Source organism: Nanorana parkeri, unplaced genomic scaffold (genome assembly GCF_000935625.1).
Source record: "Nanorana parkeri isolate BGI_ZX_2015 unplaced genomic scaffold, ASM93562v1 scaffold23, whole genome shotgun sequence".
Lineage (NCBI taxonomy): Eukaryota > Metazoa > Chordata > Amphibia > Anura > Dicroglossidae > Nanorana > Nanorana parkeri.
Window position 1 is genome coordinate 2,966,506 of NW_017306291.1, and position 12,058 is coordinate 2,978,563.

At 43.1% G+C, this 12,058-nt stretch overlaps 1 protein-coding gene across 1 annotated transcript in view; it reads left to right on the forward strand.

Moving 5' to 3' along the window:
• The window catches only part of ST8SIA6 (ST8 alpha-N-acetyl-neuraminide alpha-2,8-sialyltransferase 6), a 118,312-nt gene extending 107,129 nt beyond the window's left edge, over positions 1 to 11,183 (forward strand). The window contains exons 8-10 of the mRNA XM_018563994.1: positions 2,444 to 2,556; positions 7,158 to 7,250; positions 10,666 to 11,183. Of these exons, the coding sequence (XP_018419496.1) occupies positions 2,444 to 2,556; positions 7,158 to 7,250; positions 10,666 to 11,134 (675 nt within the window). The 3' untranslated portion in view covers positions 11,135 to 11,183. The remainder of the gene's footprint in view (positions 1 to 2,443; positions 2,557 to 7,157; positions 7,251 to 10,665) is intronic.
• Positions 11,184 to 12,058: the final 875 nt, after the last annotated feature.

Genomic DNA, 12,058 nt, shown 5'->3' on the forward strand with positions numbered 1-12,058 from the left:
CCTGCGTGCCATCACGTGCCTGACGAAAAAGTGCTGCCTGGCCTCGAAACGCTGCACTGACATTGTGATGTGATTGCTTCAATAAAACAATTGGACTATTGGGAAAGAGAGAGGGGCTGTGAAGTACTGTCCATGTGAACTACTATTAAGCAAGAAAGAGATTGTGTGTATGTAACGATGACATATGGCTGCCCGCATGTAAATCTATTTGCAAATTAAAGAATCAACAAAGTTTTAAAATGGAAATTAAAGAGAAAACAAAGGTGAGAACCTCTGTCGGCTTTCTCTTTGTATGAATGAAATATATACCTGCTCAACCTTGTCAGTCTGTTCTCTCCAGAGAGAAATGCCGATGTACAAATGGGCTCCCATTCGCCCCCACATAAAAGCATATAATGATTGGTCCTGCATGAGTTCTGAATCTGTATTAATGCATAGGCAAAATGTTCATAAAAGCACACAGTCTGCTGACGCGTTTTAGCCTTGAATGGACTTAATCATAGCTCATGATTCACGGCTATGATTAAGGCGACTCAAGGCTAAAACAGGTTAGCAGACTGTGTCCTTTTTTTTTAGCTGTTTGGCGATGCATTAATACATTTTCAGAACTCTGAGTCATGTTGCAGGACCATTCGTTATATTCTTTGTCTGTGTTTCTGTTATGTTCTCCATACTTTATCTGTGGTCAATCAGGAATTGAGAGCAAATTGAGAGCAAATGCTTTCCAGTTCAGTGACTCAGATCAAGAAGTATGCAGATCAGTGCACTTCAACAACTCTGTACTGCAGGCGGAACTTCTCACTCCTGTGCAGATAATGAGATATTTGACGTGTATGGAGCTTGCTATGTATCCTCTATGGAAGCTGACAGTATAGGGAAAAGGAGGCACTTCAATGGCAGCTGTTCATTATGTTTAATAAGATTACCCAACAGGTAATCAGTTCTAGTATTCTCTTCTTTTTATCTATGATGAACCACTTTGTAAAAATTCCTTTTCTAAAAAGGAACTTCACCCGACTATGGGAAAAGCAAACGTCAGCAGCTACAATTACTGTAAAAAAAAAAAAATACTTCCCAGCCCATCAAAGCCGACCTTTACCCCCTTTCACTAAAAATCACCTCAACATGCAGCTCTGTGTGCTGATATGAAATCATCTTACATTCATTAGTTAAACAAACATGTTTTTCTTCATGCACCCTCATGTTTTTCTTCATGCATACAATTATTGTTTTTCCACCTCCTGGTCCTCCTGGGCATTAGAGATGCAGCCTGTGCTCAAGCATTGCATCCTGAGAAGTAGGGATACACTAATACCGGTATTTCAGTATCGAGCACCAGTGTCGATTATTTTTTTTACGGTGCTCGGCGAAAAGTCCCATTCAGGAAGCCAGGCGGCATGTAATGATGCGGCACCCGGCTTCCCGATTAGCATGGAAGCCGTCCCCATGCTTCTCGTCACTAGGTGACGAGAAAGCATTAAGCCGGCTTTCTTGCCAATCAGGAAGGCGGGCACTGTGTAATGACGCGGCGCTCAGATTCCTGATTGGCCGGGAAGCCGGCTCCATGCTCCCTCGTCATGAGGTGAGGAGGGTGCATGAAGCCGGCTTCCCGACCAATCAGAAAGCCGGGTGCCGCGTCATTACACGGCGCCTGGGTCCTGATTGTCCAGCTTCCGACCAATCAGAAAGCCGGGCAGCACATCATTACAAGTGACGAGAGAGCATGGAGCCGGCTACCCAGCCAATCAGAAAGCCGTGCAGCGTGTAATGACGCGCTGCCCGGCTTCCTGATACTGGAATTATTGGGCTAGGCCTCGGAGCATTTGGGCCAGTACGAGTACTCGCCCAAATACTCGGCATTGGCATTCCTACTGAGAAGGTTACATCAGCAAAGCATTGCTGGGAAATCTCATCTGTAATCTCATAAGTTCTCAGGGAAAGGCATTTTCCTCCCCTGAAATGATGTGCATGGTCACATGGCCTAGTCACATGTGCCAGGAAGTAAAGGGAGATGGATTTATCTCCCCTTTTTAAAAATGGCCATTGTCAGAAGAAAGTTGCCTGTTTCATTTCAAAGATATGGATAAAGTTCCTCCTTAAGTCCAGTGATGCCTTCCTTGCACCCAATTCTTCACAGCTCTTCTGATAAGGAAGTAAAGGGAGATGGATTTATCTCCCCTTTTTAAAAATGGCAGTGTTAAAACAGAATATTGGGTGGATCAGGATGCTGTAAGAGGTATTACTACATGTACTGTTCTGAAGGGGCTGAAGAAGATGGCTAATGGGGGACCCCTACTCCTGGGAGTTATTTCTTGATTTCTTATTGACAGGGAAAACACTATAAACAGAAAATAATTTTGTCGTTGAAGCTTCTGACTTTATCATGTGAAAAATAAAGTAACAAACCAGAAGTGTTATTGATGCAATTATGTTAATATTTTAGTCACAGCCCTTTGATGGAATTCCCTTCAAGCAATGTGCTGTAGTTGGCAACGGTGGAATACTAAAGAACAGCAGCTGCGGAGCCAAAATCGACCAGTCAGATTTTGTCTTTCGGTAAGGTAAACCTTGTGCATTTCTTCTCTTTACATCTGAAACGTTCAGCTTCCATTTTCTATTTTCCCAGGGAGAATGTTGAATGGTCAGCTTGAAACCCTGACTTGGAGGGGCTTACAGTCTATTGGCTGTACAACTGTACACACTCTCTAGGGTCAATTTAAGCACACACCTACTAGTATGGTCTAAAGCTGACCATACACTAGTCGAATATCGTCCTACTGACTACCATGCCCTTTGGGCCACGCACCCAAGCCAAGCAGCTGCAGTCATTGTTCGGATAGTCAAACAGCAGCAGGTGTGCAAGGCTGGGTGGTGGGGGGACCAAGCATGGATGTGGGAACCAAGAGATTTTTCTTGTCCAAGAAGAAAAAAATCTTGCAGTCTATGGCCAGCTTTAGACTGTTGAAAGAAATACACAGAGATGGTGAGAACAAGAGCTGAGACCCCAGTGCTGCAAGGTTACAGTGCTAACTACTTCTAACCAACCAGTTACATTGACATATTTATTTTTAAAGGTCCACCTAAATTTGATTTGCTAAGCACAGGGTGGACATGTTAGTGTCACCTTCCCGGCTCCTCAAAATGCCGATCCACACATTTTAGAGGTCCCATAGGTTAATCATCTTCCACTCAATTTGGCCCTGGTATTTCTATATGATTGTGGCACACATACGTTACGCTGGCCACACACATAAAGATACATGAATGATTGATCATAGATAGACTCACGTGTGCATACAAATGATTGTGCCAGTGGTTGCGTGTGTACCCCTGAGTGCAGCGTTTTCTGACCATATTTTTTTTTTTTTTTAATATTAGAAATCTTAATGAAGATTAAAAAAAAGAACAACAGTGTAGAACCAAACTAAAATCATGAGAGAGAACACTCCATTGTGAAATACATGACAGATAACAGCAGCATCAAAACAGTTAAGAAACAAATAAATTAAATATATAAAAAGAACCATAAAAATAAAAAAGTGTTCACAGCAAGTCGGTCGCACAAGGTATATCACAGTGGGTGGCAGAGCATGTTCGGCTGACCGAAGGCAGCCGATGTACGGCTGATATTAGCAGATGTATGGCTGAAATCAGCCGTACAAGGCTGAAGTGACTAACCGGACAGCGTTTGGCTCACTTCACTTCGGCTCAGTTAATCACTCGTCTGCCTTCGGCAGTTATGTGAATAACCCCCTAAATATATAAAAAGACTTAACATTCCCTTTAATGGAAGAAGCTTGTTCTGCCTTAATAGGTCTTCTTCAAGTTGGCACCATATCATCAATGCTCTGTAGTTGAGCAAACTTTAAATAAAACAAGGATATGCATGATCCGGACTTCTTTATTAACTGTAATAAATGAAGGCAGTAAAAGTCACTTCGTTATTTTTCATTAAGCTGCTGTGTAAGCAGCGCTATTTATGAGCCATATTAATTTTTCTTAACGTCCTGAACACCATGTAACCCGAGTCTTTAGGAGACGATTTAGCTGGATAGAATAATGTGATTAATATTTGATGGAAGGTAGTTCTCTGGCTGTAAATTGTGAAGTTGTAATGATCTGTTAGATTAAAGAACACTTGGGATCTGGAGAACATTAAGTCATTGTCCTTTGCTTTGTTCTTGAACGACTAACAACTTCCCAATTTATCTCCATGACTCAAGCGATTTATGACATATTAACTGGAGATGAGCCTCACTGACCCCGGGAGATCTGCGCTCTTGTAAATCTTATGACAAGAAGGAACGTGCTCAAAGGAGGTTGTTAGAGGCATGTGTAAATAAGTCGTGCTTTATAGGAGTTTAACACTTTTATCGGCTAGTACACAGTAGTCTGGAGGTTTTCATGGGTGGTCCAAAAGTGTTAAGATTTATCAACTCTACAAATAGAAAGTGGAGTATTTTTTAAAGCTGAACTCCTGGTGGATATTAAAAAAACACCTTTTAGGCTAGTTAAGTGTTTACATTTCCAGAATTTGCTGATTTTTAGCAGTTCCCGCACGCGCAGGAAGTAAATTAAGTGCTAAAGGATAGACTAAACACACAGGAAGTAAAGGAAAATCAATGAATTAATGCACACACAGGAAGTATTTTTACTACACGTGAGATCTAGGGGGTGATTTACTAACCTAAACACACGCACGCACCAGGTGCGTGTGATTTTTACACAGCAAAGCGTATTTATCAACCAAAAAGTCTCTATAAGCATATTTCCACTAATGCCATATATGGAAAAATCATGCACATGATGCATATATAATGCTGCTTCACAGTTTAGACAAAAATGGTTAGCTCATGCATTTACATTCCTGCATTCATCAACGCAAGCAACACAACATAGAGCTAATTTACACAACATCACCTTGCAATCCAGGGCAGGGCTTTGCACAACACACCTGCTGGGTGTGTACGCACTACAAAGGTGTTTAGATTCCACCCATAGATAATGCTGGGAGGGAACACACTACAGAGGTGTATACATGTTCGTGGTGTGTTTATAAGGTTAGTAAATCAACCCCCTAGACTCACTCTCCATTATCCATGGAACTAATGAGATGTTTTGTGCAGCACACAAAGCTCACTCCCCAGTATCCATAGATCTAATTTGATCTGCTCTTTAGTACACAAAGCTCAATCCTAGGCAGCCATGCCACCAATGATATCTGTACTGCATCACCCAAAGATCTAATTCTAATATCCATGCCTCCAGTGAGAATTGTATTGTAGCACACTCACTCCCCAATATACATGGCACTAATGAGATCTGATGTTCAACACATACGGTAGATGTCACTCCCCAGCATCCATGCAACCAATTATATCTACTTCATCACCCAAATATCACTGTCCAGTATCCATGCCTCCGGTGAGATTTGTATTGCAGCACACTCACTCTCCAATATCCATGGCACTAATGAGATCTGATGAACTGCAGCACACATATCTCACTCCACAGTATCCATATTCTAGTAATGAGATCTGCTCTGCAACACCCACAACTCACTCTCCAGTAACCATATCTCCAATGAGATCTGTACAGCAAGCTCACTGTCCAGTATACATGCCTTCAATGAGATCTGCACTGCCGCACACAAAGCTCATTCTCTAGCATCCATGCCACCAATGAGATCTGCTCTGCTACAGGAAGATCTCACTCCCCAGTGTCCATATACCAGTAATAAGATCTTCTCTGAAGCACACAAAGCTCACTCTCCAGTATCCATGCCTCCAGTGAGATCTGTACTGCAGCACACAAATCTCACCAGCATCCATATACAAGGGATGCGATTTGCACTGCAGCATACAAAGCTCACTTTCCAGTATCCATAATTACAAATAGATCTGTTCTGCAGCACACAGGTCTCACACCCTAGTACCCTTGCAACCAATGAAATTTGCAGTTCTGCATACAAAACTTACTGTCCAGTATCCATGTCACCAATTAGATCTGTACTGCAGCACACAGAGCTCAATCCCCAGTGTCCATATACCAGTAAGGAATTTTACACTGCAGCACACAAATCTCACTCTTCCATATCCATGCCACAAGCAAAACCTGTACTGCAGCACACAAAGCTCACACTCTAGTCCATACCACCAATAACATCTGCACTACAGCACACAGAGCTCACTTCTATATGTCCATACACCATGCAATGTTTGGAGATTAGCACAATCGTGGGACACTTTTTTGAATGGCATAGCCCTTTGTTTAACTCAGGCAATATTCACAAAAGAAAACTCAAATTCCCCCTTTTAGTCCCAGTAACAGGGAAAAAGATATACTTACTTCAGTGAGGAAAACTTTAGTGGAGAAAACACTATCCAAACACTGTGCTACTACAGAGCCCAGCCAATAGTGGACATGTACATGCAAATCAAACAGGTGCAGCATTCACCAACCCTCCCAGCTCTCTCTCCTTCCTCTCTACCATCTACTTCCTTATCAGCCCTCTCACTCATTACCACTGTGTTGGCTTTTAAATAGCCCATCACCTGAAGAAAAAAGAAAGGATATATACCTTTCATCCAAAAGGTATCCATTTTGGCAAGTACAGCCACTAACAAGATCTACACTGCAGCACACACAGCTTACTCCCCAACCTCAATGTACCACACATAAAATCTGCTCTGCACAACACACAACTCAATTTACACTGTCCATATACCACAAAAAAACACAACTGCACTGCAGAACACTCAACTCAATTTCCAGTGTCCATATACCACTAATACGATGTGGACTGCAGAACATATAGCTCACTCCCCAGTATCCATACTACTATTGTGATCATTGCAGAACACAAACCTTATTTTCCAGTATCTCTGCCAGTCCATTCCAAAAGGCAAAGCTTAGAAATTTTCTGATAGTGTGGAAACTATGTGAACATTTTCTACTCCATTAATAAATCAGCCCCAGAACTTTATGAGCAGACTATGTACATAATTATTCACTAGGAGAGTTTATTGTATTCCAGACTCTGCATCACCTTAGCTTGAAAGGTTTTGTTATGTGACTCCTCAACAGCTATTTGTAAAACTCTATTGACTTAACTGGCTTCAGAATAAATTATGCTGTTCTTGTTCTGTGTGTTCCAGATGTAACCTCCCACCTATTTGGGGTAACGTTAGTGTTGATGTTGGAAATAGGACGGACCTTGTCACAGTGAATCCTAGCATCATTGCTTTAAAGTAAGTTGGTTTGTTGTAAAAAAAAAAAAAAAAAACTTCATGCAAATGATTGTTTAGTGCAAAGATATTCATATTGCAGTGTGACATCCCCCACATACCTGCTACTTTAATTAATGCAGACAATAGTATGTGCCTGTATTGACTGACAAATTGGAGGAGAGACAAAGCATGGCTAACTGAATGACTATACCTCTGATATAGTGTAAAAAGCTAAAAGATGATTTAGGGGTCTATTCACAAAGCTGCCGAAGGATCTGGCCGTAGCTCCGGCCGATCCTTCGGCTAGCTTCGGCACCAGGACCCCTTCGGTTCAGGAGAACCGAGGGGGTGCTGTACGGGCTATTGTGAATAGCCCGTACAGCACCCCCTCGGTTCTCCTGAACCGAAGGGGTCCTGGTGCCGAAGCTAGCCGAAGGATCGGCCGGAGCTACGGCCAGATCCTTCGGCAGCTTGGTGAATAGACCCCTTAATCTTTAAACTGGGCAAACAGTGTCTACATGGAGCTGACTTGCCAGAGTTTAAAGGTTAAGGGGTCTATTCACCAAGCTGCCGAAGGATCTGGCCGTAGCTCCGGCCGATCCTTCGGCTAGCTTCGGCACCAGGACCCCTTCGGTTCAGGAGAACCGAGGGGGTGCTGTACGGGCTATTGTGAATAGCCCGTACAGCACCCCCTCGGTTCTCCTGAACCGAAGGGGTCCTGGTGCCGAAGCTAGCCGAAGGATCGGCCGGAGCTACGGCCAGATCCTTCGGCAGCTTGGTGAATAGACCCCTTAATCTTTAAACTGGGCAAACAGTGTCTACATGGAGCTGACTTGCCAGAGTTTAAAGGTTAAGGGGTCTATTCACCAAGCTGCCGAAGGATCTGGCCGTAGCTCCGGCCGATCCTTCGGCTAGCTTCGGCACCAGGACCCCTTCGGTTCAGGAGAACCGAGGGGGTGCTGTACGGGCTATTGTGAATAGCCCGTACAGCACCCCCTCGGTTCTCCTGAACCGAAGGGGTCCTGGTGCCGAAGCTAGCCGAAGGATCGGCCGGAGCTACGGCCAGATCCTTCGGCAGCTTGGTGAATAGACCCCTTAATCTTTAAACTGGGCAAACAGTGTCTACATGGAGCTGACTTGCCAGAGTTTAAAGGTTAAGGGGTCTATTCACCAAGCTGCCGAAGGATCTGGCCGTAGCTCCGGCCGATCCTTCGGCTAGCTTCGGCACCAGGACCCCTTCGGTTCAGGAGAACCGAGGGGGTGCTGTACGGGCTATTGTGAATAGCCCGTACAGCACCCCCTCGGTTCTCCTGAACCGAAGGGGTCCTGGTGCCGAAGCTAGCCGAAGGATCGGCCGGAGCTACGGCCAGATCCTTCGGCAGCTTTGTGAATAGACCCCTTAATCTTTAAACTCTGGCAAGTCAGCTCCATGTAGACACTGTTTGCCCAGTTTCATGTAAAGTAACTCAAGTGTTCTGCACAGAGCCCTGACTGAACTCAACCCTACCCTTCACCTTTGGAATGAATGGGAACACCAGCTGCAATCCAGGGGGGTTTTTTTCACAAAGCTGCCGAAGGCTGGCGAGTGAAAAACCCAGCCGAAGTGAAGTGAGCCGAATGCTGTACATCGGCTAAAAGCAGTCATACATCGGCTGCCTTCAGCCGCCTTCGGTCAACCGAACATGCTCTGCATGTTCAGCTGAGCCAAAGTCCCGAAGGAGTTTGACTCAGCTGAACATCTGGATCGGCTGAGCCAAAGCTCAGGCTGCTCAATCGCTGCTGTTCGCCCCTATTCTCATAGGGGCAGATCGGCAGTGAGTGAATAGCCGAATGCTGCCGAGCAGCATTTGGGCTCTGCTGTTCTGCTCGCTACCTCATTCAATAAATGTAAAAAAACAGGAAAATGTAAAAAAGTTAACAAAATAATCAAAAAAAATTTTAAAGAAAAAAAAAACAACGCACACCGACCCGACCGCACGCGACAAACTCCCACCATATAATGTAGAATCTGACAGATGCCGGCAAAATATAAACAATTGGACGGAGCTAGCGGTGACATCACCACTAGCTCCGCCCAACGGTTTACTATTGGCCGACACCTGCCAGAGTCTTCTAGCAGGTCCCGAGCAAAAAAAACAACTGGGCGGACCATATGGGTTCGGCTCGGCTGAGTCGCTCGGTTGCCTTCGGCTGCTGTATGGGCTATTGTGAATAGCCCATACAGCAGCCCTACAGTTCAACTGAGCCGAAGGGCTCAGGCGGCCGAAGAGAGCCGAAGGATCAGCCGAAGCTACAGCTGGATCCTTCGGCTCTTCTGTGAATAACCCTCTGGGTCTTCTTGTTCAGTACCTGACCTCACAAATTTTCTGTTGGCAGAATGAATACGAATTCCCACAGACACACTTCACAACCTTGTAGAAAGCCTTCCCAGAAGAGTGGAGGCTATTATAGCCACAAAGGAGGCAAATCCATCTTGTTTTGGAATGGGATGTTGTTAAACAAGCACATATGGGTGTGAAGGTCTTGTGTTCACTAATATTTGGCCATAAAGTGTGTTTCCGAAATCTTTAGTGCTTTTACTGACTAGAGAATCAGTAAAACAGCCAAGAATTTATAATTTTCCATAGGAAGTTTGCAATAGCTGCTTGCATATGTTTTAAAGAAGAGTTGTTTAAAGTGCATTTAAAGCCAACACTTTATTAGCTTAGAATACAGTAGGGCATCGATTTTGTTTTTTGTCTGTGTCCCATTGGGATATTTTTCTTCTCTTCCTGTCCCAGCAACAGGAAATTAGATGAAAACTCTCCAAAGTGAGGGGGAATCTCTTCTTAGTTGTCACCAGAACAGTTATCCTCATTGGAAGAATTCTCAGCTGATCTTGTTCCAATGACAAATGTAAAATTTTGGATTGTCCATCATTTTCTGCCCGAGGCAATGGTCACCAGTGATTAAGTAGATCTCCGCAGTGGGGTCATAGACAGTAATATAAATCTGACAGAGGTTCTCACGCTTCCCACTCCATCCAAAACCTAAAAAATGTATTGGCTTTAGATACACTTTGGGGTTGATTTGCTAAAGGTAAATAGTCTGTTCACTTTGAAAGGGGATTTCAAATGAGAATGAGAATGAGATGAAGCCCTGCTGTCTTCCATAATCCAATCATGTTCAAGCAAAAAAGCTTTTTTTCTTATTTCACTTGCACATGATTGGCTATTCACTAAATTAAGGGAAAATTCCCTTGCAAAGTGAACAATTTATTTGCCTTTAGTATGTCAACTCCTTTAAGTCAAAACCCTATACATAGAACATTATACATACACAAAGCACTATACGGTGCATACAAAAAGTATTTATTGAAATGTAAATGTTACTCATATAATTCATTGTCTTATTACATTTGGTATTACACAACCTGTATCACCATTTGTTTGTGCAGATATGGAAAACTCAATGACATGAAAACTGCCTTTCTGAAAAACCTCACCAGTTATGGGTACTCGTCCCTGTTGTTACCTGCATTTTCCTATAGCAGTAACACAGCCATCTCTTTCGAAGTCCACCACTTACTGAAGAAATACCAAGCTAAGCAGAAAGCTATATTTTTCCATCCCAACTACCTTAAAAGCCTTGCTCAGTTTTGGAGAGGGAGGGGAGTTCGGGCCTACCGTCTGTCCACCGGATTTATGATAACCAGTGCAGCCATAGAACTCTGCCAGGACGTCACACTGTATGGATTCTGGCCTTTCTCTAAGAACCAGGACGGGAAACCTATCAGCCACCACTACTATGACAACCAGCTACCAAAGCCTGGCTTTCACGCCATGCCCAAAGAGTTTTATCAAGTCCTTCAACTCCATCATAAAGGAGTTCTGAAGCTTCAAATTGGTGAATGCGAGAAGAGATGAGAAACTGAAAGTCTTAATTTTTTAACTTTTTCACATGGTATACTGCTGTTGCCAATCAGGACCTGCATCTGGATATGTTTGGACCTCACGGGTTACCATAGCTTCCATTATGGAAAGCTTTAAGAATCAGTAGATGGAAAAAAGAACATCATCAAGGAGTACATGGACTTCAAGGTCCACCATAGATTCTATTATGGACACTGGAGGCATAAGAGCTGATAAAAATCAAATTGCCAAATTTGAATTTAATTTAGGGGTGTTTTAAGCTTGCAGGGTGGCATAGATTTCACACTATGGATGAGTAAAAAAGAATCAATTTGCCTTCGGTGATCTTCATCTCGGTGTGCTTTGACTTTACAAGCCACCATATTGTCAGTTGTGGAAGGTGTTTGGAAATGGTCTTGCACTTTGGCACACATAGCAGATAAACAGGATATTGAAGAAATAATCTGGAAAGGTCTAATAAACAAAAACCTGCATTTGCCGATCCGAGAAGGTATTGTTTTACCCCTGCAGAGTTTACTCTCCATCAACTTCAATGGAACTTTTTTTGTTCTTAGTCTAAAGGAACATCTCATGATAAGGACACTTGTGCTAGTTTACTGTGCAATAGAGAGATCTCGTTGTCTGCAATCCAAAATGACGAACTTGAACTGCAATATCATTTCCGTGCATTTTTTGGAAAGCAGGAGGAGAAACCATGGCAATGGACATATTCTGAGCGAAAAATGGGCACTTAAAAGAGATTTTAAAGATGGTGTTTTGAAATTACTTGATTGCTAAGATTGCATTTTGCTTTCCTTTTATGGATCGATATTTTTTTGTGCTTTTATGACATTTTGAAAAGTATAGATATATTTATTTATGTACGTGTCAAACAAACTCAGGAGCTCAGTTGACAAAATTTTCAACTTGAAATTGTTT